Source organism: Styela clava, chromosome 2 (assembly GCF_964204865.1).
Source record: "Styela clava chromosome 2, kaStyClav1.hap1.2, whole genome shotgun sequence".
Taxonomy (NCBI): domain Eukaryota; kingdom Metazoa; phylum Chordata; class Ascidiacea; order Stolidobranchia; family Styelidae; genus Styela; species Styela clava.
This window is the reverse complement of record NC_135251.1, coordinates 14,208,482-14,230,629: the sequence shown is the minus strand read 5'-3', so window position 1 is coordinate 14,230,629 and position 22,148 is coordinate 14,208,482. Positions and strand designations below refer to the sequence as shown.

The following is a 22,148-nucleotide window of genomic DNA, read 5'->3' as shown; positions in this document are numbered from 1 at the left end:
GAAAATTTGGTTGTGGTTTGAACTTTTTAAAAGGTGTTTCACATCATGGTTCGGAATAATTCTGTATCCAAGTGCTGAATTAGTAGTAGGGATGGTTACATGGTCCCATTGCCATTTCAATGCCCTCTTCTGTAGAGGTCATTATTGGGCTGGCATATAGACAGTAGATTTGACTTCAACATAAGATATGAATTGTGATGAACGACGAATATGGTTTGCGGAACAAACACAAATTCCGACTTGAATATTGTTTTTCAAGTGCAGAGTCATCAATTGATAAATGTAAGCAACGTGTAGCAAAATTTTGTTAATAAAATTTAACATAACATGGGAACTTGATAAAAGTAAGTAAAAATTTACTTGTTCGATATCGTTCTTATACAGAACATCTGCGAACTGATCAGGCAATACTTCCTCCGTTAATCTTGTTCCTCCTGGTGAATTAGGTGGTAGAGCACCTGCTGTACTTGCTTGCGGTGAAAGATTTTTCGACTTTGAAAATGGAAACTTGGATACCTTGCCTAGCATAAAAAAATTTGGCAATTGACACAGAAACTCTTTTGGATCATAGTTGATTATGAGGAAACACTCAGCGTGAAGAGCATGTACTCTATTGATATTATATGTAAAGTGCATGAAAAATAATCTTTGAAAAATATGTGACCCCTGACTCATGACACTAAGCATTAAAGATATGATAGACATTTCATAGCATATCATCCTATGCAGAATGATATACATTGAAACAACTGACCTTATTCTTGTTTTAATCTGAATTGCTAATTGATTGGCTAGAATGGTCTGACAAGTACATAAATCGTCATATCGACTTTCCTTTATCTGATGCAAAAATAACAAAAATAATTTAAAAATAATATCTTACTATGCCTTGGTGCAGGCGACAAATGTTTTTGATCATGAGCTGTCAGAGGTGCGAGTAATCCACGAGCACTTTTGCGAAGAACTTCGAAGTCACTGTCAATATCTAAATGCACAATATAAATTTGAATGATGAAATAGCATATATAATGTATATACAAATATTATTCTTTGGTGGTAATTTGAATCATTAGTCAAAATTACCAAAATTAAAAATAGTCAAAAAACATATTAATCTGGGAAACGTTGTGTAGAGTTTTGAATTTGAACTCTAATCCAACTGCTATATAAAGTGATATCTCATTCTTCAAGAAAGATAAACCAAACATAAATCGAATAAATCTGTAGTCAAGCAAAAAAATCATATTATACTCTGTATGCAATTGCATGGATATATAGATTTTTGAAATGCTTTTATTATAGGAAAGAAATCATTACCACTAGATACTGAAGTAACGCCAACAACATTTCTTACCTTCAAATTCAGATTCTTGATCAGTAAACATGTTAATTTGAGTTCCAGGACTATTTTGTGCAGCAAAGAAAGAAGAAAAGAAAGAATAAAAGAGGAAAAGTATAAAGACAGAAAAACAGAGAAATATTGATAAGTTGTAGTCTAGCTATAGTTTATATGACTAGTAGCCTTTTTCATTCCTTTTTTGAGGTTTTGATTTGATTGACTTTAAAAAATATTTCAAATCTTCTCTTAAATGATATTTGTAAATGTGTATATCAACTCTTTTTTTCACATGCAGCTCTTATTGCGGTTACTTGCAACAATCTATCAGTGGTGTTTAGTGACTTGAATAGAACCTGACATATGATCTTGTCTTGAGAACGAATACCTTACAAAGGCATATGCTGTATTACTCTGTGTATAATACACAAGTGTAGACCGAATGTATGAAACGCTTCTGCAATAAACAAAAAGGCTGGACGCGCAAAAGAGGAGTTAGCAGTTATTTGTATGAAACGTGGAGATTATTAATTTCTGGTGATTTATGTATTAAAATGCTTTTGTGTATTATGTGTTGTATTATGTAGGGAGAAATATGGTAATCTATCAAAAAATATGAATTTTTTTATTGGCATCTATTGCTATATAATGATCCTGAAAACTGCTATTCACAATGCCAAAGCAAATTCCAACTTCTTGACAAAAATGCTCTAAAAAGTTTTCACTGTTTGCTGTAATCGAAAATGTTACCAACTTAAAAATTACCTCTTCGTAAATTTTTCTGCCATCTTCACAGGCATGTTCAATCTTGTGAATAGATATTCAACTGATTTTTCTCTGGCGCGAGGTCCTCCTAACCATTTGTGAATGACACGTAATCTCGGTGGAAGATGGTTACTGAAAAACAAATTAAAAATTTAACAATCATTGGTTCAGTATATAAAGATAACACTATGAAAAAATGGAAAATGCGTCAAATTTGCAAAATATTCTCAGATTGTTGTGGACAAGTTTTGGCAAATGTGTCATGCACATTGGGCAAATAAATGTTGGTTGTATATAACTGTGAAGTGTTGAAGAATACATACATGAAGCATACATTGTTAACCAAATAGCAGTTACTAGCAAACTGGTCTAACTATGTTGGGGTCGAATATTAATAGATTCTGGGTTTGAGTACTGTGTTCCATCAGGCTAATGTTCAATTAGAACCATGTCTCCAGAGTGTGAGAAATTAGATAAGATGATCTAAATCTAAACCAGTGGATTTAAAACTTTCATGATCCTTAGCCGCCCCCTAAGGACTCGCAACACTCGACCTACTGCTTTTCTATAGCAATACCTAGTTTTGGTGTCAACATTTTTCTATCACTTATTTTATGTGGCACTTTCACTAATAAAAGTCAACAAATGAAATAAATGCATTACAGTCAAAGAATATTAAACAAATCACAGTCAATTTACTTTAAATTGATATAGTTATCATGAGTGATACCTAGGGAAAGCCTTCACTTGTGGAGTTGTGTCTGTGGCCGCCAAGGACCCAGTTTGAGGAATACTGATCTAAACTGAAGTGATACCTAATCCAGTGACTCTCAACGCGAAAACAGATGCTTGATTAGATTCTTGTTTAACAAAGCATGACATACAATGTCCACAATAGATGATTCATTTGTATTTCAAAAATTACATTACCTTACATATTATTGTTTTAGCTAGAAAGTAGGGTATGTGGAAGAAGGCTAAAACTTGGATCACTTGAACATATTGATATTTTCTGCAATACAGTATTGTACTTATAAAAATATTTACCCAGCTGGTATCCTCGTAATTTCAATATCAGAGTGTTTTCCATTGACAGTTTGAAACATTGGAAGATTCTTGGTAAACCACATTGGTATGTTGGAGTTCATTCGACTGTGTAAGAAAACAAGAAACCCTAATGTAAAAAAACTGAAAACAGCATGATACTAATGGCAACGAATAGCATATCAAGTGTACTCACATAGCAAATGGCTGATAGCCTTCTTGTAAACCATTTACTGAAAAATATTTCAAAGTGTGGATATCCTGAAACAAAGAACATCAATATTATCCAAATACTGACCGATAATAGTATTGCAGTATATATTGATGGAACCAGAAACAGGCACTTCATTGAAAAATATGTACATAGCAGTTAAGGGTAAATATACTTCAAAATCGTCGACACTCCTGGTTGTTAGAATCACAACAACAAAGAAGCTGTGGGCACTGATTACATGAAGACAATTATAATTCCGTCATTTTCGCGATAGAGTTTCTCTTTCATGCACTTTTGCTATAATCGCTGACTGAATTTTAGTGTTAATAATATTGAGGTAAATATTCATAGTAGACCTCTTTTCGGAACGAAAATGTAAATTACATCATAACATTTATTGCCACTTGAAATAATATAAAAGTAAACATAAAAAAATTACCTTTCCAAGATTGAGAGAACCGCTCTGTCCAACCCCCAGGCTTACAATTGGCACAAGATAAGTATCAGCAGGGATATTACTGAATGCAACCTCTTGTCCAGTGCTATCAATCATGATTTCCCCGTTCAGTGTGAATGCTGAAAATAGAGGTTGTTAGACATTCAATACCAGCAAGTAATGTATATTATGGTCATATGTTATATGACATATTTATCACGTAATTTTAATAAAAATGGGGTTGAATCAAATATGAAAAAACTTACCAATTGTTCGTTCATTAAAATCCAACAAGCAGCCAATCACATCACTTACATTCCACACGTGACCGAAACGTTCTGGACCGTTGTGCCATTTCTGCGCCTGTGGGTACAATGGCAAAAATGAACAAAATAGTTGTATCATCACAAAGAGTGGCCGTTTTTTTTTAATGTATTTATTGGTCCAAGGCTTTGGACACACAGTCATCGTCCAAGATATATACAAATTGTATATATTAAAACTGAAAAATATTACTGCAATAACACTGCAAGACATAAGCTTATGTGCGTACGCATAAAAACACACACACACAAGCTCGAAAATTTGTACAATATACATACATGAGCTCCATCCAATACGTAGGCGTTTTCATCAATTCCCAACTCAACAACCGGAGAACAATCTGATGTGGCCCATCCAACTCTTATTGTTCCATTTGTTTCAACCTGAAAACATAGGACACATTTTCGAATTAGATTGAATTGGTTTTGCAAATTGTCAATGTTCTTGGTAGAGTTGTTCTTGCAAAAACAAATTTTTTAGCCGCAACTAATGCACCATTCAATTTTTAAACCTGTACTTGAAAATAGAAGGAGCGCCGAAGGCTAATACTTTAATATTTTTTTTTGGTGTCTTACAGGGCGCGATATTGCGCCTCAAGTTTTAATGGTTTTTATTATGATTCACAAATACACCATCATATGACACTCGGTACATATAACGATCGGTACACTTCTATCAACATTTGGATGGTATTTTGTTAACATTGAGGTGGCCATATTAGTAATTTGATCCTCCCATCGATATATTTGATCCCTGTTCTCCTGTTTAAATAAGGGTTAAACTAGCGCAAAGGGGCGTTATTATGCTTAGTAGTGGTGGGAAAAAAGGTTTAATGGGTTACTTTCTCACCTGAAATTCAAAATACCATTTGTCCTTGTTCACCGCAAAAGTGCTTTCAGCTCTGTACATTCGACAATGACCTTGCTTGATATTCAGACTTGATCCTAAAATATGAATAAGTCTTATCAAACGTTTGATGCGAACAAGGCTGTCCGCAGGGTGTTCTGCGTATAGTTGAGGTAGATAATAACTGTGGAATGATTGGGATTTTTATGTGTGTTGCAGTCTTAACAATGGACTGGATAGAGTTGGATCTGATCTCTAATGTACAATTACAATATCGTTCATTAGTCAGTGATGAGTTAAAGTTGGAAGGAAAAGAAAAATTTGAATTTCCCCTCTCAAACACTTTTTCGAAATTTTAAAATAATTTTCTGCTATTTTCATAATAAAAAAGACTCAGGAGAATCCATTTTAGCTATATTTTGGAAATTTTGCATTTTAGAATAATAATAATAATAATAATAACTGAACTAAGCGCCTTACCAGTGCTGTGTTCATTTAATCTTTCATCTGGAGGTTCAACAGCGTATCCATACCCAAGTAATGTTCGGACTAATTCACGAATTGAGTTTCTGAAATAATTATATTAATAATTACTTGTGCAGAACATGATTTGAGATGATTCTAATAATAATTCTTAAAACAAAACTGGCAATAAATATGCACTTCATCATGTGTCAAACGAAAATTTCGCCCACAAATGATGCAAGCATATACCTGTTTGATTGTCTCGCCGCGTCATCCAATAAATGGAAAGGCACAAGTCTTGGATTTCGTTTGGTTTTCACATCCTGCAACATATAAAACAAAGTTTGATTTACTTCTCAAATTGATAGCAAATTAACCAAACGCATTGTAAATACACCTTATTGAATGAAAAAAAATATCAGGGGAAAAATGGAGGGCTCTAGGCTGGTGAGAGGAATCTTCAAGTATGCCAATAACCTAGTAGGGTAAAACAGCACAAACGTTAGAAGATCTCTTAGATCTAAAGAAATCATTAGATAGCGAAGAATAAAGTGCATACACATGGGTGGTTAGTGTGGTGTTCCGCTACTGCGCCCTGTAGTTCGCTTTCGGTTCGTTATTGTTAATATTCCGTATGTATGAAGTGATATCATGATTGTACGTATTTTAATTAATCTGCTACTTGGAATAATCTAATTTAATTGAGCAAATTTTACAATACGATATATGGACAATTGACAACACAATATTGTGCGTTATATATTGGCATCTGACGAGGTTAGATTTGCGCAATTTCTTCAAGTATGTTTAATAATTCAGAAGGAATAGGACACATAGAAGCTGGGATTCTCTTCCTATAGTTTGCAACCCATTCCCATGCGCATAAAAAAGGAGTTGTAATTACTTAAGTTGACGAAATATACCAGATATATTCTCCGACAGGCCATTATGCGTGATCAGCGACAACCTACAGTGATCGTATTTATTAATTTCGCACAAAGATTCAATAGACTTACAAGATTAAGTCCATACGTCCATCCTTGCTTTACTCTTTCTCTTGCCCATACATTATGTGCATTGTTTGCAAGTTTTTCCACCAACATTTCCATCTGATGACTCAATCTTACGTGAGATAAATCCAATGGAGATGGTTTGTATCCGCTTGCCATCATGTAACTGAAATATAGTAAAATAATTTCCATTTTCAAGTCTAAGGTAATATTCGTTTTTATGAAGACTTTAAAACGCTTTGCTTTACAAAAGGCCTTAGATAAGCAGTGAGGTGCGAAAATAGGAAGATTTAAATATATTGCGTAGTATACCAAATTTTTTTTATCATTAGTACCAAAGTGAGCCATGGTAATGGGTATCGAGCACAAATCATACGGCTTCAACTGAATTAGACAAAATTGTCACCGCTAAACTAAATGAAAATTTTATTTTTTACACGACGCTTATTAAACCACTTCTATGTGAGGTGGTGATATTCTTGGAAGGACTGAAATCTTTCCGGTTCCGCATTGCCTATCAAATTTATTACACTCCGTGTGAGGTGATTAGCGTGAGATTTAAATTTGATATGTGTATCCTGCCATGCCAACACAGTTAGGTCTACCGCTGTAAACGCTACCCATCGCGTCCATAAGTCGTTATTTTAATAAAATACCAGGGTACGAAATTTAGCAAAACTTACTTTCTCGGCAATTTCAATTTTCTTAGTTTATACTCGGCATCTTCATCAGCGATTCCAACATGATATCCAAGAGCAACAATAGTGCGTAATGTTTCGTACGCCATCGTCAGATTGAAACCTTTCTCTTGTTCAGGTAGATGTGTAAATTCAACCAAACATGGATTCTGCTTTTTGACATCGTCTCGAATCTATATATTATTAATTCAGTTAATAGCTATTTAACATCATCGCATCATATTTTAAATCGGAATCACACATGGTATTGTTTTTATGAAGCGTTCTTCACTCTGAACAAGGCTTCCTGCAAGCAATCAATGATTTTATAAATAGCAATTTTTAGAACAAGAACAACCGGAATCTTCTCGACTTTGTCTACTTAGTTTATACAAGCGGGGTGGTTGGTGGTCATTGGCAATGCATTTAACAAAAATCTAATATGACGTCACTGTAATTTTCCATTGTGTGATATGATACAAATATGATATCGTATTATGACGTCACAAATTTACAAAAGATTTTTTTTTTCCAAACACGTCAGATGTGTGAAATTCATAACGTTGTTGACCTGATCAAATAGAATACGCTATTGACCATGATGTATGTAATAAGAAAGTAATTTGTAGATGTTGTTCATTTTACTTTCGTTTATTATTCAACTTACTGTTCCATAGCTCCATCCGCCTTGAATTCTATTCATCGCCCAGAGTTCATGAATGTTTTCTGCAAGTTTTGATACGACAGTTTGTAAATAGTGAGGAAGGATTACCTGTTAGCAAAGAAAATGTATAATCAAGTATATTTCACTTCTGACTGCATTCAGTCGCATTTTTTCTGGTTTAATCAAAATTTAATCGCTCTTTTTTTTTCTGATGAGAGAGGGTACCATGAATGTAATTCATTAATTGAGAATTTTAAATTTCAAAAATATACCGTTATATACAACTTTTCCAGGAAATAAGGGAGCAATGCTTAAATATGTAATCACAGCAAATGGCTGATATTACAGCTAAATTCTAAAATAATTGTACTGAATGTCATATGACATGTAAACTAAATATCACACAAAGGTGTGCATTAATTTGTAAAAACTAAAAAAATTAGGGTGAAAAGTTGGAGTGTACGAATGAAAATTTGAAAATAAAATGAAAGTAATAACCTACTATCAACTACTTTCATTTTTAAGTGGCGTAAATTTGAAATTAATCGCGAAAAAAGCATTTTATCACAACAACAATAACAACAACAACCTAAAAACAGCACTAGATCCATTGGTCCACTCCTTACCCCCACGAACTATAAACTTTCATCAACCGTTAAACAATTAAACAAGCTCACAGGTCAAAAACAAAGACGAACTTGGGCGACCATACTTACATTTCTTGTGTCAACTGGATTAGGTACAAATACGTTTTGTTCCGCCGTAGATCCTGGCCCTCGTAATAAACCCTCATTTGGATCACCATAATGTTTGCAGGATTCTACAATGAGTCGTCTGCCAGGTAGAAGTGCTTCAAAAGCAGCTGCATATCCTACCGGTGGAAGAAATTTAAATTCTCCGTGCGGTCCGCCGAATAGGAAACGAACTCTGTAAAATGGAATCGTGATAATATATTCCAAAATGTTCTAACACTGCCGCGGCCCGCTGTCGGTAGTCGAAGAGTTTGTTACTGTTTCATATACCTATCTGGGCCGTACACTTTGATACACTTGTAAATACTTGTAAATAAATTGAAACCTTTTTCTAACGTCAGATGAAATTTCCGTCGAAAGTTATATATGAAAAAGAGATTTGATTGCTTGTCATTGAGTATATTTACCCAATTGACATGTATTTATTCACAGGTTGAATATGCCTGGGAAAATGAGCGTTAAAATGTAGACCTTTTTATTCAAAAATTATAAGTAAATTTGACAGAGCGAATGTTGGAAAACCAATATCGCACGATAGGGGGTATTGGCCGTCAATATTATAGTCGGTACTTCTTAAATACTATAGTAATGAAGGAAGAATTTGAAAACAATCGTTATAAATAGTATACTAACTTCACGCCAGGAGAAAAGCTGGCAACGGGGTATAATAATCCATCCAAGTTGAAATTTTCAAACATTCCTTGAACGGGTTGTCCGTTGATACGAAACGACAAGCTTGGAGCATTTAAATCTAAGCAGCAACTGATTATATCATCGCCACAAAGTACATGTTGATTAGCTGATCCAACTGTACGAGCCCGGTGTCCTGTAGCAGAGAATGAAACCTAACATTATTTAGGTGTTTGAAAGATGTACTGGTGTTGCATTTGTCTTCTTTTTTAAAACCATGGGTGCGCTGTAGCCATCGACTTATGTATAAATAAGAAGATGATCAGAGAAGACTGACTAAGGATAAGTTTCACGGAAAAAATACAAACGGGAGAAATACGAACTCAAATATTGAAAATATGAGGATAAAATTGCATATTTGATGAGGCTATATCCGAGATTAAATGGATGGTATTGTGAGTAATATGAAATAAACGCAAAACCCTGGACCATAATTTTTCAAAACGTAAAATGACCAAAATGATTGTACGGATGAATAATAATTTCTTCCTCAAACAAGACTATGTCTAAGCTCTTACTACTTATATATACGTAAGGATCAAATTGATTCAGAAAAGTTTCAAACCAAATGCTTAATGAAATATATTCGAATTAACAGATCTTACGATGCAAATATTTTCAGGTCAATGAATATCTACGAGCACGCTACAAAGAATTGAATGCTAAATTCATGCGTGTTTATACCTGACCACAGATGTAAACCATCAAATCCATATGAATGCAAATCATCGCCAACACCGTTTCCACCAAAACTATCACCTCCGCCAGGGTAAGGAGAAAATCCTATCGTACTTCCCCATCCAACGCGTAAATATGGATCTTGATAATCAGCACAATCAATCGATTCGATGAGGACTTCGTAATACCATTTCTTATATTGAGCGCAACCTTCGCTCACACCCATATACACGTTTGGACGAATGCTGAAAAAGGTTTGAGTTAATTTCATTAATTTGTAAGATTTAATCCATATAATCCAATAACGGATACCGTCACGCTAATAACCGAATTGCGTAAGTCATTTTTAGCAGTTTTGAGAAAAACGTAAAAAACTTCCTAATGATAATGTTATGCCATTGAGAGTCAATAATTTGCCATGGTTCAATTTTTTGATCGTAGCCGGATTTAAGATAATTTGTATGACGCAGTTAAGTGACGTCATAATGGCGCACTGTGACTTAGGCAGAAATGTGTCTATGACTTGGGGACATACGCAATTTTGCAACTTTACTATATGCACCAGTCCTGAAAACTAAACATTCCAAAACCGAATGTAATTCTCAGTATCTACAATGTCTAATCCCCAAAATAGCTAATTAGTTTCAATTGTATTATTTTTATGTTTAAAAATATATATTTCATCAATATAACACGTTCTGCACACCCACCGAAATAAGACTAAGATTAAATATAAAGAATAAAACAGCAATGCACCCAATATAAAAGCCAACCAAGGTGAATTTGACTCGGACGGTGAATATCACAAGTGCACGTCTTCCTATACTGTAGTAAAAATTCAAATTAATACGCGCTAAGCTAGAATCCGAGATGCAAAAACTCGAAAATACGTCGCCGAGGTTATTTTGCCTTTGTGACGTCACAATAGTCCCGCGGCAACAATGATAATTCATTATGACGATACAATTGCACAAATGTACATGTCATACTAAATCTCCATTTTTATGGGTTTCGGGATTCTTAAAATAAAATCTGAGTTAACAGCTAGGTGCGCAGCATTACATAAATACCTATTTAATAAAAAACTCAAAATCGCCAAAAATGACTTACGCAATTCGGTTATTAGCGTGACGATACTTAATTAGTTCTAAAATTAAATGTGTATAGATTACTGTTATTTTACGTGAATAATTTTTTACCAAATCACGCAAATGATGCCAAAAACACGACCCCTATCGTAACCACAAATAAGAAGGAAAGTTTTAATCCCGTGGGATGCATCATGCAAGAAAAATGTATTCTAGTTTAATCGTTATCGAGCTACGTTTCACGTAATCGGCAAACGTCCGGCGTTTGCTTGTCTAGAACGTTGAAACTAGTTTGCTTTTCTTACAGTCTACTCGGCTTTCCAACTTAATGGGAGACTTTACACAGCTGCAGAAATGCAGTACCACACCAAATTCAATTGGTATATGATTATATCTTATCTACCGTTCAAGTATTGTATAATTTAGAACTAGTAGTTCCCAAAAAATATTCCAAATAAAATAAAATAAAAAAATCAACGATTGCCGAAATTATAATGGTTTCGATAGGCCTATTCATTGGTGTCCAGGCTGAAAATGACAACCATGAAAAATCAGTTTAACACCTCACCATCCAATAATGTGAAAGGATATTTGGGTATCAATTAAAATTCAAACCTGCAGACTTGTTCAATGAGAGCTGTTTGGAGAAGAAGATCCCGACTAGGTAGCAAGTTATCGCAGATTAGATTCTGATTTGCACGAACTGCAACTCCATTACAAACACAGAGCGAACATAAAACTTCAAGAACCTGATAGTAAAATTACATTAGATATTCAGACCAATGCTTTAGTAAAATACTAAAGTTTGCAAATATTTTATGAATTATTTCCACCCCAAACAGTGCTATCGGCAAGCAGCCACCTAAAACGAGGCAGCTATTAGTATTAAAATGGATCGAAATTTTGCTATTTCCTTTTTGTGTAACAAGCGGATTAGCTTGGGTGAAACATTAGGCAGAGCAGTCTTCTAGGATTAACATATCTGTACTGGATGTCAAAATAGTTTAATCAATTCACCAGCCATCGCTTTATCCAGTAATAATTATCAAAAAATATTTCCTAATTAAGCTTAATTATTCTGCTTGGGTTTTTGGTTGTTTACCTTTGGATTTCTTCCGTGTTTTTCCAACAATCCAATTATTGATCTGATATGTTGTGGTTTGACAATATTCAGCGCCTCTTGACTGTCTTCCAACACAGCAGCAAGTACCTCTAATATACCTGTAGTAGATGTGTCGAATTACACGAATATAAAGATTGAAGATTGTAACTTCCGTACACACGTATGAATGGAACCCAATTTTCATTATAAAGTATGGTGCCATCGCAGCAGGTTAGAAATATCGGGTTCAAAGCACATGCTCAACTCCACGCCTGGGATAAAGTGAATCAGGTTGATTTGAACCGATCCGGTCATTTCAACGACACTTTTCCCGTCCTTTCACTTAAAGCAAGGCTTTGTACAAGCAGATATTTACTATTTTCGGTTCGGATTGGTCTACTCAAATTAAAACACTCTGGGTGGGGTTTTGGGAATGGGGTTTGCAAACCAGATCCGTAACCTGTGATTCGGTATGAACGGTAAAAATTCACTTACCCATTGAAGCTTGTTGTCTGTCAAGTTGTCCAATCAACCAATCAAGATGTTTTGAAAATCTTGCACAATTTGCACTGTTTCCTCGGATCATTGAGGCAAGTAGTTCATACAGGGAGTTCAAGATGATTTCCCAACTAGTTAAACAGACAAAATTAATTATACAAAAAACAGCGTTTCAAATAATACAATTTGTATAAAGGTTACGCTTTAAAAAGTCCGGCCAGTTCGTCAGTTGTATCGTCGCATATTGAGATAGGCAGTATTATTACCAGAGGTATTTTGAAAATGAATGAACGCCGTGTAATAAATTTAATCTACTTACTTTTCGGCTAGGTCTTCTCCAACAGTTGCCATAGCGTTTGTATCACTTATTGAACTGAGTTTGTCAATTATCCTTAGTACAAGTGATATCATTCCTTCTTCTTGAAACAAATCTTGCCTGATGTAAAAATAGTTCAAAGAAATAAGATTAATTTTCGTGTCGAAATGGGGATATTTTGTATGAGGAGTTATAGTGATGACATAAACATACGAATAAACTGAAATTATAATTTGCCGATCACAGTACATACTTCACTGAAACATAATATTTCATTTTACTATCATTCATAATGAAAAAGAATGTATGTCGTATGTACAATATAAACTATTCTTGTAAAGCTTTCCGATTTAACTACAATACAACTATATGATATAGAAACCAGTGGATGCAGCTTTTTGCAGCCGGACGATCGAGTTATTTCTTTCAGCGTTAGAAACAAGGACCGCTGACGTTTGAACTAATATACGAGATCATGTTCAATGTATTAAATTCCTACAACCAGGTTTTGTCGCCATACATATCTATGTGAGGTTCACCATTTTTATTTGTCTTATCAACTCATCGATCTAGTATATTATCTTGGTCTGGCGTGTTGAAAAATTAACAAGATTGTGCGTGACTAATAATTCCTTCAAACCTGTTTTTCAATTCTTGTGCCTTAAATTGTTTTTCAGCATGTTCTAATCGACTCGATACTTCACCAAAATATTCAGTAAGATCATCAATACATTGCATCATCTCGTCAATGTTCAGCACTGATGGACGGCGCGAAGGCTTTTTTGATGTATGAGAATCCAATGCACTACATAAGAAATAACGAATCAATGTGTATAAATAATGATGTACAGGGCTAAGTAAGGGCATTTACTGATATATGAGTAACAACTGTTTTAGAAAGACTGAAGAATCCGACCTACCCAATTTATTACACACTGGATGGATTGGGATTTGCGACTTGAACCTGAAATGTTTTGCATGTAATGCCAACATAGTTAAGTCTAACGTTATACCTCTGTGCCATTGCGATCATTAATATGATATCAGGAATAAAGGCCAGAAATCCCCAACTACAGTCAAGAAATAGTAGTTAAATAGTAACGTTACATAGTGTTTCAATAAATATAAATACACAAATATTTTATTCATGATATCATTTGATGGCAGCTTCTTCCGCCATAAAGGTGAATCAACAAAAAAGAGAAAATGAGGCGTGCACACCCACTGAGCGCCATCATACCTCCAGTGGTTTTCACTTCACACTCTGAAGCAGGCTTAAAAGCTGAAATAGTTTTTTCTTCGGTGGAATTACAACTATTTCATTTATGGATAAAATTTTTTAAAGATTCCCTGCTTTTTCTATTCAACCACAAGCCGAACTCAGACCATTTTGTTATAAGCTTACTATACTGATATAGGGCGACCGTGATTGATCTTAGGTTAATCATACTTGATGAAAGTCCAAAATATTTGACCGCTTCTTCTTATAATTGTCGCAGATCTTGCTTCTCCTGACTGAGCTCTTGAAAGAGTGAAGCCATCGTCCATATGACCTTCGTGATGCACAATTGCCTGAAATTGAAAATATTCAGAAAAACTCAAAAAAAAAGGAAGAAATTATGAGTAAATTTTAAAACATTTCAAACACTAAATTTACCGCCAAATATATACAATGTATAATCATTTATGATTCAAAAAAATACACGAAATTAGGTTTTCCGTAATGTCTCACCTTAAGTTCTTGATTTCCAAGACGGGCTGCTTTCGACTCTGTCGTCTAAAAGTAAAAAATCAATTGAAAAAATAGTAGCAAAATTTAAGCTTTAGATATAAATTGCACAATCGTACATCACATACATTTCATTTCCAGAAAAATGGTCTAAATTAAGTCGAACAAATTAGTTAAACAAATACAACTATTGCATACCTGATAAGAAAGCCATTTTCCAGATTTGGCGTGCTGAAGAAAGCAAACGGAATCTCCGTATTTTATTTCCGCAGGACCCATTCCTTCAACTTCGTTTTCACCCCATGGTTCTGTACGATCCTGGGTAGATATAAAACGATAGATTTTAAAATTCAGTTATAAAACGTGAATCAGAATGCTTTTTATGAATTTTATTTACCAAGTTGAGTTTTGGGTAAGTGATATTCATTTACGTACCTTAGATTGCCTTGCACAAAATGCTGTTGCCTTCATGGACGATTCTTCCGCGCTTATCAGCAATACTCCACGATCTTCAGACGCACAAAGGTAGCGACCTGCGTAAAGAACGACGGAAAAATAAAAAAATAAACTAAGAGATTTAAAATGACAAAAAAGGGTCAAAGCAATATAAGCAAAGCAAATTATAACCCAGCCTGTCCATTCCTTTCTTTGTTGGCTATTTGTTAATCATACTGTACAGCTTATACACAAATATCATAAACACCCTACAAATATCTGATTAAGATTATTATTTTGCCACCGTCTCGCCACAAGTTTATATTAATATCATTATTTACCTGAAGTAATATGTCGCAGTCTGAATGGTTGCCCCCACGACATATGTGCACCACTCCATTTCACTTGAACTGACTCTAACCTCCACAAAGACCTTGCGTGGCTTCCTGCAGGCCCAGCTTCATATTGAACTCCCCTGAGATTGAGTAAACAAAAATAGCAATCAAAATTACAAATGGAACGATTCGCCCACGCTTTGTGTGGCGACGACAGCAAGATCTTCGTAAACAAACGTCAACCATCAGCAATTGCAAGCTCAGACCTGGTAGTGTATTGGTTCATCTAATACTACTTATCAGACTATGGATATTAAAATAGACACAAGGGTAAAAAAAGGTGTGTTGGGGTAGTTTACATATAAGCAACGGTAACGTTATTAATACCAACAGTTTTTGAATTTTAAGTTGTTGATATTTTCATAATTCCATCATTTCGTGATTTGATACTTACTTAGACCAGCCACGTTCTAAAGAGTATTACTTATTCCGTAATATTTAACACTGCACCCGATTCTAAGTGAAGTAGCCTCATTTAATTATTTTTTCATTCTGTGATCATTTCTTATGCCCGGTTCTTATTACATTAATAGTATATTATATATATAGGCCAGAGCAGGACCACGGGGTAGGGGAAATTTACGATTGAATCCTACATCCAGCCTAAAAAATTAGCTTCGAATTCCGACTCAGGGAGATGTAGTCAGTATATTTTGTGAACATGCAATTTCTTGTAATTATCAAGATTTTTATACCTTCTTTGTCCATCCTCAGAAGCAGCTGGTGGCACCGTCAAACAGTCGTCCATATGTCCATGAAATAACCTCAAAACGTCTCCTCCACGCAAAAATCCTTGCACTTTGTCAGCTCCAGCTGAAACTGGACCCGCTGTCCACAAAGTTTGTTGGAAAGATGCAAGAACACAAAGTGAACCATTGGTGTCCAATGTAAGATGCTAAAAACGTGTATATGTCAGGTTAGAGATATGGTACCTAAGCGCCACAATAGAGGCATATTCTCTATTCCGAACGTATAGATTGACATTTCAGTTAAAACGTGTACGGTAAACATTAATCAGATTTATATGATATCAAGTGTATTCAATTTTCCGTTGCAGCATTGAACTAATATCTTCATCAATGAATGGTATGCAGCGTATATTAACGCGACATCGCCATTACGTTATTTTATCAAGTTATGTTGTGGCACCATAAAATGCATTTTATCACGCTAGACGCAACGTGAATAAATGATTTTAAAATGACCGACAAATTTCGTTTTACTAAATGATTTAATTGATATCTCGGGATTGATATCTTGTCCCGTCAAGATAGTGTGATTATCATTCTTGTTGATAACTTTTAAACCAACCGTCTTTACCATACTCATCCATCAACTCAAATTTCTAATACAAAATTGCAAGCGAAACAAAAATAAAAATTCAAACCAGATATCGTTCAGTTGCAACGCTGACAAGAATCAAATCATCGCCAACTCGAACTTTTTCTCCTTCAGACCGTTGTTTTGATGCAGGATGAACCGTCCACCATCTTGATTCACCTGTGTCTTCGCCGGTCAGTCCAACATCAAAAGCGAGTTTGTCGTTTGATGAACGAGATGCAGAGAGGCAAGAAAGATACTAAACACACAAATGTAGATTAATGTTCACGTCGACGTGGAATAAATATATTTTTTACATATATTTTTATTGGCAGTAGGAGTAAACATTACATTAGAATACTGTACATTTCTCCGGCTGCTTTTACTTATAGACGTTAGAGTTGAAGCTTATGATTAATTCCACTTAGGACTAAACTTGTGGCCCAACCTTGATTCGATCAGGTTTCAGAGTCAAATAAACGAATCGGCGGGATTCGGCGAGGTTGGGATATATACCCCTAATTGCATATTTGAGAGGTTCCATTTCTAAATTTCGTTTACTCCGCGACATGGTTGTTAAGAATTTTCAAGTATTGGTACAACAATTTTGCCCTCGATCGGTGTGGAATGAAATTTATCACTATTTTCAAAGGTTGCAGGAAAGGAATTGATTGACTTGGCGAAGATGATTCAACTTATACTTTGAGAACCTAAGAAAAAGGTTTCGCGAAAATGTTTCGTGAACATTCGGTATTTGGACAAGTTTGGAGATATGGATTTAATCGTTGAAACCTAAGTAATGCTGTGAAACTTACCATTCCACTCAATGCATGCTTCAATTGAATAGCGTTACCATACAGCAGCGTTCTGCTATGCCCTGTCTTTCCCTGAAGATATGTATATGTTAGTTGAATATAAAGATTTCATATTGCACTGCAAGAATCAATAAAAACACATGCAACACGCAATGCATTCGCGCTCAGATATAAGCAAAGTCATAGCCTAGTTGCCTGAAATAAAGAAGAATAAAAAGCAGAGATGGAGTTGCAGCAATCATACCGATTTTGCCAAATGTAACAGACGTTTACAAATTCCTGTATTAATGAGCCAATAAGCGAATTGAAAAAGCGAAGAGCGTTTGAAAAATGGCAAAAAAAAAACATGTAAATCAGAAATAAAAACGCTATGCGCATGCAAAGAATAGTTTAAAAATCAGAATAAAATTGCCACAGCACGCGTCAGGCTGTCTTGCCTCAGCATTTTCGTGATGCGAGGAATTCCCGTTATCACCATCTTCTGAAACCTCATCTCCTCCCTATATAACCAAAGTTGATGCAAAAAATGTCAAAGTTCCATAAAATTTATTATGTAAATATAGTCGCGGCGAGGCTTTCCGGTGTACATCCCCCATATGATATTTTTATATTGAAGTTATTTAAAGCAAAGACCCCCCTAAAAGTGAATGAAATTCAACCAAAAAAGGCGAAATAACAGAGAATCTAATTGAGACGGCTATATTTGGTATTATCCACACACCATACTTTGTAAATAAATCATCGTCAATTTACTCCCTAGCGTGTTTTCGAAGTGAAAGTTCGAGTATACCAAACCTATCCTCAATCTCAAATATTTATAGTTGGAACAATTTTGGCAAATTAATAATACTAGTCAACTTGTTCGATAACTGTCATATATATATAAGTTCACTGTAAAGTTCACCCGGGAGACAAATCGATTAATCCTGTTTATTAAATGCAGTTCGATTTTTTAGCTCCGCAACAAGCCGACCTATAAACAATACCCTCACAATACAGGCAGGTTAAATTAAATATTGAAAGAAAAGTAGTTTCGAATATTGATTTGGTCTACGATATGTTGTAGTAATTGGACTTGGATAAGTGAAATTGGAAAGTTTCTACATTTTCTCAATTAAACTTTGTCGTACCAAAATTAAGATTTTTGTCAGTAACTTGTAAATTGAAATGGGAAATCATTTTTTATTGGGTGCTTTATATCCCGCTTTCAATAGGGCCCTGCGTAGGCACTCACTCAATTTAGCATACGCACATTGGGCCTGTGCCCGGTTCTAGAACTCGCAACGCCAGGATAATTTTGCCAGCAGACAAACTGAATAGGACACACCGCCCTAACGCTACTGGATTGTTGATAGCGTAAAACAGATTATACATCAGCCATTTATTTCAAATATATGGAATCTTATCGTCGTTCGTTTCACAAAAATGAAAACTGCAGAAAAATGTAACAGTAATGCATTTCGCTGCATTGTGTTTGTCTCCCTTAAAATTGTATTTAAAATAAATTTGTACCTTATATTATTTTTGTCTTACATCACCTCATATAACATGGCTGATTTTTTATGCTCTGTGTCTGTTGTCGTTAATGGGCAAATCGGGAGTGAGGGGCACTCGCGTACAACGGTAATTTACATCTATACTCGTCTGGACATATTGATCATAAGTCGTGCATTTTATTTGTCATCGGTCAGGGATCATAGTAAGGAGAAAATCATATATCTCAATGATGACGTGAGATAAAAGTTAAAATAAAGAACTCACATCATCCTCTGGTGTAGCGAGAAGCTCATGTAATGCACGAACTGATAATGCTTGAGAAAGTTTGAAAATACATCGTGGTGTTTCCGTAGGTGCGGACTGAAACGAAATAAAATGATCAGTTAACGTTGGTAAGTTAAGTTCTACATACGATACAGTATTTAAATTTGTAGTATTAGTCTGAGATGTACAAAGCTTGCAAGAACGTGTCAGGCCCGATACCCGAACTACATGTCTAAACCGAACCGAAATATTATGTTCTAGTCCTAAGGAAAAGCTCAAGAATTTTAAAAATTGAATATCGTTACGCATCTGTGACAACATTAGACTATTCGTTCTTCAGCGGTGATAACATGAATTAATTTTTCAAAAATGTTTATCTCCACAAACTGAACTCCAAACCAAACAATCTGGCCCGACGGGTAAAAAAATCATTCAGCAAAATATTTTACGTTCATTTGTGAACGTCGTATTTTCCTACGTGAACGTTTATTAGTGCTTCAATGTGATTTTGTGAAGAACAAATCTTATGAACGTCACAATTCCCATGAGTAATGGATCAATTGGGCAAACGTGAAGTCAATTTACAGGGCTTTTGAAATTTCGGGAAAGCGTTAAGCTTAGCAGCCAATATGTACTCAAACTCTGTAGAAAATTACCTCTGAATTAGAGATTAATTCCGCATAACAAACTCTATTTCCGAAACCTTCTGCGGCTAGAGCAACTTTAACTGCTTCCTTCTGGTTTAGACTTGTACTTTGAAGAAAAATTTCATCCTCCTGTATAAAGCAATATGAGAATAAAGAATTTCTTTGGGTAGATTATCATAATGCATATTCTTGGTGAAAGTGTTAATTTATGTTTGCACTGGGGAATTTTCCTATAGTTGCATCAACTTGAAATATTGTAGTCTTGTCGCAAGCGATTTTTCTGGCTTACTTTATACAGAGCTTTAATGAATAATTGGTACTTTTTTGTAATTTCCGATATTTCGAATGCGAGTTTTGAATGAGTTCATTCCTGAGTTCTGAAAAGCGCTTTGTCATTGTGAGTGAAACCAGAGTGCGTGTGTCCGTTCTGTATTTATTGTCCGTTGAAATTTATACGCTGCAAACCAGCCCAGAAATAGACATTCAATTAACCTTTCTTAGAGTATTAATGTTAAACCTTGGGTGCGATTAGTAACATCTATATTTAAGCTATCCTTCCGTTATATCAAAGCTAAAAGCTTCCAAAAATCGATTTGAAGTCATTTTTAGATCAAGTCAAACTAATGTGACGTTGATCAACATAAGTTGCGTCGATAAAATCGATTTTGTAGTAATACGAAGGATATAATATCATTACAGGCCCAGACATAGGTTATGTATATCGCTCTCCCAAGAACACGTTTTCTTATCTCCCTGACATTGCCGATTTCCATTTTCAGTCGAAGGTTGTTCGACAAGTTAAATTGCCAAGGTATGGTCGACCTTTATCAGCAAACAACAAATCGACTTTTGAAATCTATGACCTCTTTAGGATTTGTAATTAAATACACTCCAAAATTTGACTGTTCGTTGTATAAAATTGATATATTGAAGTTCAACAAAAGCATCATGAACAGAATATTTCAAAAATTTTGTATTGTCATTTTAAGTTGTTACTCTATGTTATCGACCCAAATATATAACAAACAAAAATCTTATACGTTTAAATTAGCCGTAAAACACCAATAAAGAATCAAAAAGGTCTGAAACATTGATATGATACATGGGAAACCAAAAATGAGAAGGTCGCTTTGTTATATATTGATAAAATCTATGATAATCAACATTTCTTGTATCAATTTCAAATCTATAAACTTGTTTAAAATAAGATCGACATCATGTGTTCGATATGGGGTACATTTTTATCAACTAAAATGATTTCTAATTTCTAACTGAACAGACTAAAGTAATACTGATACGTGTTAACAATCTTGCAAGTTTCGAATATATTCATATGATAAATAAATAATTTATTATCGAATAAAGAATATTAGTCGGCAGAATTGAATAGATATAGAGCACATTACCGTTCGAAGAAAATGCACTTCATCTTCGTTGCCCTCTGCTCCTTCCCCCATGACGCGTTGTTCAGGAATATTAAAACCAAAAAATACCGGTTCAAACCGGATTCGACAAGATAATTAGTGACCTACTCTAATGACTTGACTGATGGTTGGAGCTTATCAAAATGGTTTGTTTAGATCTGCAAACAACATTGACATATAGGATTGAATTATGCACGCCGAAAAGGGTAACATTCATGAAATATACATTACTCTCACGGCGTTGCGACGCGGGGGACAGACATATTTCCAGACTCACCTTTTAAGCGTCACAAATTACGATAATCCTTGGTTGCATTTAAGGTCGTTTGGGCAAGGGAATTTATGACGTGAACTCTATGAATGTATCTAAGGGAGCTAAAGCAGAACTTTCTGTTAATTCTTCAAATACTTTGTTTATATATATAAATATATCAACTACTGTGAATATGTTTACTTCGCCAGTAGTCACAGCTTTAATTAGCGCCGTTGCCTTCCACCCGAGAACAACATGATTCCAGATGCTTACGTGTTATAATTCGCACACGCCTTTGACAGCCAGTTGGTAAGATTGATATTGAGCCACTGATTACTTTCACCTGAATGTCGCAAGTTTGATTCTCGCCTCGAAATTTTGCAGAAAAAGTGCTAACCTTCATTCGTTATGAAGACTTCGTCGTAGCCGTTGCATGCACGTTAAACGACATGAATGCATTTAAA

At 34.9% G+C, this 22,148-nt stretch overlaps 1 protein-coding gene across 5 annotated transcripts in view; it reads right to left on the bottom strand.

Moving 5' to 3' along the window:
* LOC120335465 (ryanodine receptor 2-like) overlaps positions 1–21,762 on the bottom strand; it is a 65,067-nt gene extending 43,305 nt beyond the window's left edge. For 3 of the 5 annotated variants that reach the window (XM_078119706.1, XM_078119713.1, XM_078119718.1), the window contains exons 1-35: positions 21,414–21,761; positions 20,017–20,136; positions 19,361–19,456; positions 18,037–18,099; positions 17,600–17,671; positions 16,852–17,043; positions 16,160–16,359; positions 15,411–15,544; positions 15,070–15,167; positions 14,833–14,952; positions 14,638–14,682; positions 14,356–14,477; positions 13,546–13,710; positions 12,909–13,025; positions 12,587–12,720; positions 12,092–12,210; positions 11,605–11,738; positions 9,908–10,146; positions 9,167–9,359; positions 8,498–8,708; positions 7,785–7,889; positions 7,124–7,311; positions 6,447–6,606; positions 5,680–5,753; positions 5,446–5,534; positions 4,969–5,063; positions 4,398–4,502; positions 4,062–4,158; positions 3,799–3,935; positions 3,342–3,406; positions 3,149–3,253; positions 2,102–2,233; positions 1,355–1,404; positions 884–985; positions 361–521 (exon numbers count right to left, since the gene is read on the bottom strand). In XM_078119706.1, coding sequence (XP_077975832.1) covers positions 361–521; positions 884–985; positions 1,355–1,404; positions 2,102–2,233; positions 3,149–3,253; positions 3,342–3,406; positions 3,799–3,935; positions 4,062–4,158; positions 4,398–4,502; positions 4,969–5,063; positions 5,446–5,534; positions 5,680–5,753; positions 6,447–6,606; positions 7,124–7,311; positions 7,785–7,889; positions 8,498–8,708; positions 9,167–9,359; positions 9,908–10,146; positions 11,605–11,738; positions 12,092–12,210; positions 12,587–12,720; positions 12,909–13,025; positions 13,546–13,710; positions 14,356–14,477; positions 14,638–14,682; positions 14,833–14,952; positions 15,070–15,167; positions 15,411–15,544; positions 16,160–16,359; positions 16,852–17,043; positions 17,600–17,671; positions 18,037–18,099; positions 19,361–19,456; positions 20,017–20,136; positions 21,414–21,464 — 4,290 coding nt within the window. In that variant the 5' untranslated portion in view covers positions 21,465–21,761. Of the gene's footprint in view, positions 1–360; positions 522–883; positions 986–1,354; positions 1,405–2,101; positions 2,234–3,148; positions 3,254–3,341; positions 3,407–3,798; positions 3,936–4,061; positions 4,159–4,397; positions 4,503–4,968; positions 5,064–5,445; positions 5,535–5,679; positions 5,754–6,446; positions 6,607–7,123; positions 7,312–7,784; positions 7,890–8,497; positions 8,709–9,166; positions 9,360–9,907; positions 10,147–11,604; positions 11,739–12,091; positions 12,211–12,586; positions 12,721–12,908; positions 13,026–13,545; positions 13,711–14,355; positions 14,478–14,637; positions 14,683–14,832; positions 14,953–15,069; positions 15,168–15,410; positions 15,545–16,159; positions 16,360–16,851; positions 17,044–17,599; positions 17,672–18,036; positions 18,100–19,360; positions 19,457–20,016; positions 20,137–21,413 lie in introns of all 5 variants that reach the window. The other 2 variants (XM_078119719.1, XM_078119708.1) reach the window with 2 other exon arrangements.
* Between the last annotated feature and the right edge of the window lie 386 nt (positions 21,763–22,148).